We start from the raw sequence: 7,262 nt of genomic DNA on the forward strand, positions 1-7,262 counted from the left end.
AAGTAGGCCTACTGATATTGTGTCATATAATAATACTCACAGCTTTCCAAGAAAGCAACATTTTAGACATGTATGTTCTGTTTACATATATTTTAGAGACTATTTATACAGAAAATGTGTATAAAACCTTCATAACTGTATTTATAATTATACAACAATATTTTGGGGTGACAATATTTTTATTATACAATTTCTGATATATTACATGCCTTACTTGTATTTTCCTGCATAAGTAAAAGCAGGAAATGCATCACCTATGCCTCTACTGCCATTCATTCCAATTAGACTGGTTTGGATTTCTCTCTGACCAAAATGACTGTAAGTCACTTTGGATAAAAGCGTCTGCTAAATGGCATATTATATTATTATATTATATGGCTGCCATTTTCACTCCATTCTGGAATTTTGAAGGATTATGACATAGCATATAGCCCCGCTAGTAATTTAATAAGATCTCTATGCCCACCGCCCACTGACATTGTTGATAATCCCTCGGATCATATGATCGTATGTCAGAGCACTTTACTTTATAATGTACAAGCTGTGTTTGCGCCCCCTTGTTTTTTGGCGCCCCCTCGGGCTCATGCGGTGGAGGAGATCTTCGTGGGCTATTCTCAGCCTTGTCTCAGGGTAGTAAGTTGGTGGTGTGGGGGCTGTCCAGGGGTATCGTCGGACGGGCCCCCCCCCCCCCCCTCTCAGCCTCCAGTATCTATGCTGCAATAGTCTATGTGCCAGGGGGCTAGGGTCAGTCTGTTATATCTGGTGTAATTATCCTGTCTTATCTTGTGTCCTGTGTGAATTTAAGTATGCTCCCTGTAATTCTCTCTCTCCCTCCCTCCCTTCCCGGAGGACCTGAGCCCTAGGACCATACCTCAGGACTACCTGGCCTGATGACTCCTGGCTGCCCACAGTCCACCTGGTCGTGCTGCTGCTCCAGTTTCAATTGTTCTGCCTGTGGCTATGGAACCCTGGCCTGTTCACTGGACGTGTTACCTTTCCTGGACCTGCTGTTTTTGACTCTCCCTTTCTCTCTTTCTCTCTACCGCACCTGCTGTCTCGACCTCTGAATGCTCGGCTATAAAAAGCCAACTGATATTTACTCCTGAGGTGTTAACCTGTTGCACCCTCTATAACCACTGTGATTATTAATTGACCCTGCTGGTCATCTATGGACGTTTGAACATCTTGAAGAACAATCTGGCCTTAATGGCCATTTACTCTTATAATCTCAACCCGGCACAGCCAGAAGAGGACTGGCCACCCCTCAGAGCCTGGTTCCTCTCTAGGTTTCTTCCTAGGCTCCTGCCTTTCTAGGGAGTTTTTCCTAGCCACTGTGCTTCTACATCTGCATTGCTTGCTGTTTGGGGTTTTAGGCTGGGTTTCTGTATAAGCACTTTGTTACATCTGCTGATGTAAAAAGGACTTTATAAATACATTTTATTTGATTTGTTTGCCTTTTATGTTATTTACAACATCATAAAGCTTTCTTTGCAAAAATTGCACCCCTCATTCCCGATGCTGTACAAAATATCATAGGTTTAATAAAATATGTCAGTTCCGTCAATAATAATATTCAATGTAGCACATTATAATAAGCGTCTTCATGATATAGATCATTACAGACAGTAGTGACCAATCATTTGGAGTCTAATATAATAAAAAATTAACAACAAAAAAAGAGTTGACAAATTGTTAAATTATAGCTACATCATTTAATTGTACCATCAATGTCATGATCTTGACCATGAAATTAGAACAGGAACAGAGAGTTTTTAAACTAAACAATCTTTATTTTAATTTTTTTAAATAGTTTTTTTTATTGAAAATAAATATTCAAGTCAGTCAAGAACACATAAAAAAACCACCGTACATAAAAATCTTAAATAATCTTAATAAAATACAAAGATGACAGACCACGTTACTTAATACATCAAATATTGCATTATAATATTATTCTAAAGTACAGATACCTTTTCTGTTACCATGTAATTTGAGGGAATGTAATAGTTTTTTTGTCAAATTAATGTCAAAAGTCGATTTTTTTGTGTGCATTTTAGCTAACCGTAACCCAAATCCAAACCCATGAATAGCCGAGCCGACAAGGTGAAAAATATGTAGCTGTGCCCTTGAGCAAGGCACTTAACCCTAATTTGCTCCAGGGGCACCATACTACTATGTCTGACCCTGTGTAAAAACAACACATTTCACTGCACCTATCCCGTGTATGTGACAATAAAACGTGTTTTTTTTAATCCTCGTATTCCTGCTACGTTAATTATCCTAACCTGCTACGAAAGTTCTCCTAACGTGCTACGAAAACTCAAATCGGACAAAAGCTGTATCCCTTGAAATCTCTGGGTCTTCGTTGAAAATGTATATCATTTATGAAGATTTGGCTTTGTCATGGACTTTTATTTTGAAACGTTGTCGGCGTTCATAACACCGGAAGTAGATTCTCACGTTGCCGAAACAAGCAAAAAACAGCGCCAGCACACATGTTGAAGAAAAATCATCATACAACGACGAAAATGGAATTAAATTTGAACATCAAGAAAACAAGCTCACAAGACTTGCTCGCGTGTGGCAACGGAGGAGGTTTGATCCTTTTTCCGAAACTGCTTTTATCAACTGATTTGACTGAGGAGTTGTTTAGCCTGTTAGCTATCCTAGCTAACGGTACATGCACAAACTCTTAACATAAAATATATATATATATATATCTTAACAACATTGTGTTCAAGTGGAGGCTGCTGAGGGGAGGACGGCTCATAATAATGTATGGAATTGAAAAACCATGTGTTTGATACCATTCTGGCCATTATTATGAGCCGACCTCCCCTCAGCAGCCTCCACTGTTGTGTTCATACTATCAGTGTGGTCAGATGTAACATTTCGGTGTCCTTGTACATAGGTCTTCATGACAAGCTTCTCCTCAAGTCGAAGGGGCCCAAGTCTGGCAGTTCTTTGCAGACCGAGAGGGTCCCAAGAAGTAGTGGTGAGTTAAAAACATTTCCAGCATTTGTTTGTAGATTAGCCACATCTCCGCCAGGGTGCGCTGTTATTATGTTTCTGGTCATTACCCTGACAGAAACAGAATAATAACAGCGCACCATGGCAGAGATGTGGCTATTTGTAGATCTTGCCCATCATAATGTGTGCATTGCTTGCTAAATATGTTAAGTAGATTGCTACGTGTGTAGTTACAGTTGTATGTATGTGTGTTATGTTGTGTTTCAGTTCTGGACAGACTGCAGAACTTCCTGCCTCAGATGGCGCAGGCCAATGAGAAGCTCAAGTTGCAGATGGAGCAGGCACCTGAGGGCCATTATGACATAGAGAGGGTGGAGGAGGCTGGAAAGGTCATAGAGATGGTGAGTTGTCTTTTAAAAGCGTCTGCTAAATGGCATATTATTATTATAGCCAGGGGAAGTGTGATGTCAGAACACCACGAGCAGGCCTATCATATTGTGTAGCCTGAACAGCTGCTAGTGGTCGCTGTTTATCTGTCTTTTGACGGTCCCTCTCCAAAAGACAGGTAAACAGCGACCACTAGCTGCTGTTCAGGCTACATATTGTGGAACAGCTGAGCAGAGAAAGGGCCCTTCTAGTTTTCATCAGCTCAATTAAACTGAGACTTGGCGATATGACCTTGCCACAAGCAGCAGGATGAACCGCCGATACTGCAGATGAGTGTGCAACAAGACAATGTGCTTGTGTACAGCTGGGTTTTTTGTAATTCTGCTGCAACATGATAGCTCTCAGGGCAACAACCGTAGTGAAGTTTAGCCTCGTGCTTCGCACTCTTAGTTTTTGCGGAAGTCTGCCAGATTCTGCTGTTTACTTTGCACATCGCTGACTATATCCTTAAACTGCAGGTGAGACATTGGGCACGTTCGAGCTGAATACTTTTGTGAAGTCGGGGACCATCGTTGGTCACCGCCTTTCAAAGTGTGTTGCATTATCGGGATAAAAATTGTCCGACTTGCACCTACATGTCGACTGCATGAAATTTACAAAAATCATATGATCATGTTTTGACTACAAGTTTCTGCAGTTGCTCTTCACCAACTTCATCCTGCAGCCATTGCCTGCATTGTGGGAGGCTCTATTGTCAACCAATCATTAGGTTGTTTTTGTTTGACCCACGTGAACGTGACCAGACGTGATTGAAACAGGAACCAACTTTGCTGTAATTCATGTATACAGTGGATATGTACAAATACAGTGGGGGGAAAAAAGTATTTAGTCAGCCACCAATTGTGCAAGTTCTCCCACTTAAAAAGATGAGAGGCCTGTAATTTTCATCATAGGTACACGTCAACTATGACAGACAAAATGAGAAAAGAAAATCCAGAAAATCACATTGTAGGATTTGTAATGAATTTATTTGCAAATTATGGTGGAAAATAAGTATTTGGTCAATAACAAAAGTTTCTCAATACTTTGTTATATACTGCCACTCCAGGACCTTGAAATGATTCTTACGAAGCCACTCCTTCGTTGCCCGGGCGGTGTGTTTGGGATCATTGTCATGCTGAAAGACCCAGCTAAGTTTCATCTTCAATGCCCTTGCTGATGGAAGGAGGTTTTCACTCAAAATCTCACGATACATGGCCCCATTCATTCTTTCCTTTACACGGATCAGTCGTCCTGGTCCCTTTGCAGAAAAACAGCCCCAAAGCATGATGTTTCCACCCCCATGCTTCACAGTAGGTATGGTGTTCTTTGGATGCAACTCAGCATTCTTTGTCCTCCAAACACGACGAGTTGAGTTTTTACCAAAAAGTTCTATTTTGGTTTCATCTGACCATATGACATTCTCCCAATCCTCTTCTGGATCATCCAAATGCACTCTAGCAAACTTCAGACGGGCCTGGACATGTACTGGCTTAAGCAGGGGGACACGTCTGGCACTGCAGGATTTGAGTCCCTGGCGGCGTAGTGTGTTACTGATGGTAAGCTTTGTTACTTTGGTCCCAGCTCTCTGCAGGTCATTCACTAGGTCCCCCTGTGTGGTTCTGGGATTTTTGCTCACCGTTCTTGTGATCATTTTGACCCCACGGGGTGAGATCTTGCGTGGAGCCCCAGATCGAGGGAGATTATCAGTGGTCTTGTATGTCTTCCATTTCCTAATAATTGCTCCCACAGTTGATTTCTTCATACCAAGCTGCTTACCTATTGCAGATTCAGTCTTCCCAGCCTGGTGCAAGTCTACAATTTTGTATCTGGTGTCCTTTGACAGCTCTTTGGTCTTGGCCATAGTGGAGTTTGGAGTGTGACTGTTTGAGGTTGTGGACAGGTGTCTTTTATACTGATAACAAGTTCAAACGGGTGCCATTAATACAGGTAACGAGTGGAGGACAGAGGAGCCTCTTAAAGAAGAAGTTACAGGTCAGTGAGAGCCAGAAATCTTGCTTGTTTGTAGGTGACCAAATACTTATTTTCCACCATAATTTGCAAATAGAATCATTAAAAATCCTACAATGTGATTTTCTGGAAAAAAAATTCTCATTTTATCTGTCATAGTTGACGTGTACCTATGATGAAAATTACAGGCCTCTCATCTTTTTAAGTGGGAGAACTTGCACAGTTGGTGGCTGACTAAATACTTTTTTCCCCCACTGTAAATGTGATATTTGAGTCTCTCTCACCAATTGATTGTACAATGTGCGCATATATTTTCAGTGTGTGATATGGGGGTTGGAGACATGTTTATTTTGACATAGTAAAGAAAAACGTATATAAACAATGGGAACACTGCCATGTTGCACTGAGTCTTGCTGTTGGAAAACCACATCAGTGTCCGACTTTCGGCTTACCACTCAAATGAGGCCATTATGTTGATTGAATAAAAATTGTGTTATGTCGTTGATGATTACATTGATTCCCTTGTCTCTCTATCAGGATGTGTCGCTTGTGGAGCTCAGTAGTTCAGACAGCGACTCGGACAGAGAGTATTCACAGGACAATGACTCCAACTCAGACTCTGAAGAGGAGAGCGAGCTCACAGAGGAGAACCTCAAACTGCCTGGCAACAGCCAGAGGAAGAAAAATAAGGTTAATATCCAAGTCCTGGAGAAACAAGAGGATTAGGCCGTTATAGGCCTCTAAAGAGACTACTGGGACAGTTGCAGTGTAGAATATTGGCATGCGTTGGTAATACTAATCAACTGACATGGGATCAGTTCTCCTTCTCCAAGCCCTTTTCATAACCATTATGAGTGAAATAATAAAAACTGACCGTGAGTCAGTGAGGACATGGTCCTGGAGGGCTAATGGATTCACAGTGGTTCAGTGGATGGAGACCTGCTGCAGTGAGGGATAAAGGGGACAATGGTGTCTACATAGAGGGGTGTCTGTACTATAAGGGCCAAATATCATGTCAACAAGTGTTTCAGTGCTATTTGAGCCATAATGAGATGGGAACAAAGCTTTGAGTGCCTTCTCAAGCATGTGCAGTAAGAATGTGCCTTATATAATTTCCTGTTTATCTGATGACCCTAGGATACTTGTAAGGTTAAAGTTCATAGTGGCTTGATGGTTGATTGATGGCAGAGAAAGAAGACATTTAGGCTATCTGTATTCAATCCATTTTCAATAGATCATATTGTTTGTACATTTTTAAATATGATTTATTATCACTAGCATAGATAATCAAGGCTACATTTTAAGTATTTAAGCAGAAAACTGTTTGACTGAAGTTCTCACCTGTAATCTTCAATACCAAATGCTTTATTATATATGTCTCCTTTGTTTTATGAATATGCCTAGTCCCAGAATTATGCTATGGTTAGTCACAGGCTTTGTGAGCTGTTAAGTTTTTCCCAGATTTATTTTTTCCTGAAACAAAAAGTACCAAAACCATGTACTGTATTTCATAATAAAAGTGTATGAAATCCAAGATTGTTGTGTGGTTGTGAATGACATAGCATACACCAAAATGCTAATGTTTAAAAGGAAAAATCGAAGTATAGACCCTGACATTGGATGAATATGAAAGAAATCAAATTCAAAAGAAGGAACAGAGTTTATTCACCATTGTACAACATTTATGTTTGAAGACAAACAATACTGTATGTATTGGGGCTGATTTTTGCACAAGGTTTGGGGGAGAATAGTCTAATCTCCATAGAGACCAGATTTCCCTGTAGTTTTCAAAATGCTCATTGACAATGGTGCATACAATGAAAATATGATATTCTTCTTGAACGTATACTTTATTAGTATTAGCCATTGTATTCATATAAACACTAGTCTTTCAA

General features: G+C 40.5%; 2 protein-coding genes across 3 annotated transcripts in view; both read left to right on the plus strand.

The window, feature by feature from the left end:
- Positions 1-7,262, plus strand: part of LOC311139822 (metallophosphoesterase domain-containing protein 1-like) — a gene marked incomplete at its 3' end in the record, with an annotated part of 221,082 nt that overhangs the window by 39,790 nt on the left and 174,030 nt on the right. The gene's annotated exons all lie outside the window — the stretch shown is intronic.
- Positions 2,446-6,899, plus strand: LOC311139926 (NOP protein chaperone 1-like). 2 transcript variants are annotated; one of them, XM_084174926.1, is made up of 4 exons: positions 2,446-2,595; positions 2,912-2,995; positions 3,238-3,371; positions 5,905-6,899. In XM_084174926.1, the coding sequence occupies exons 1-4, from the start codon at positions 2,496-2,498 to the stop codon at positions 6,091-6,093; spliced, it is 507 nt and encodes a 168-aa protein (XP_084031052.1). In that variant the 5' UTR covers positions 2,446-2,495; the 3' UTR covers positions 6,094-6,899. The 2 variants fall into 2 exon arrangements, with proteins under 2 accessions (XP_084031052.1, XP_084031051.1); XM_084174925.1 differs by having other exon boundaries at positions 2,448-2,676.

The sequence above is a fragment of the Coregonus lavaretus genome (genome assembly GCF_964263955.1).
Source record: "Coregonus lavaretus genome assembly, chromosome: 13".
In the NCBI taxonomy this organism is placed as follows: Eukaryota; Metazoa; Chordata; class Actinopteri; order Salmoniformes; family Salmonidae; genus Coregonus; species Coregonus lavaretus.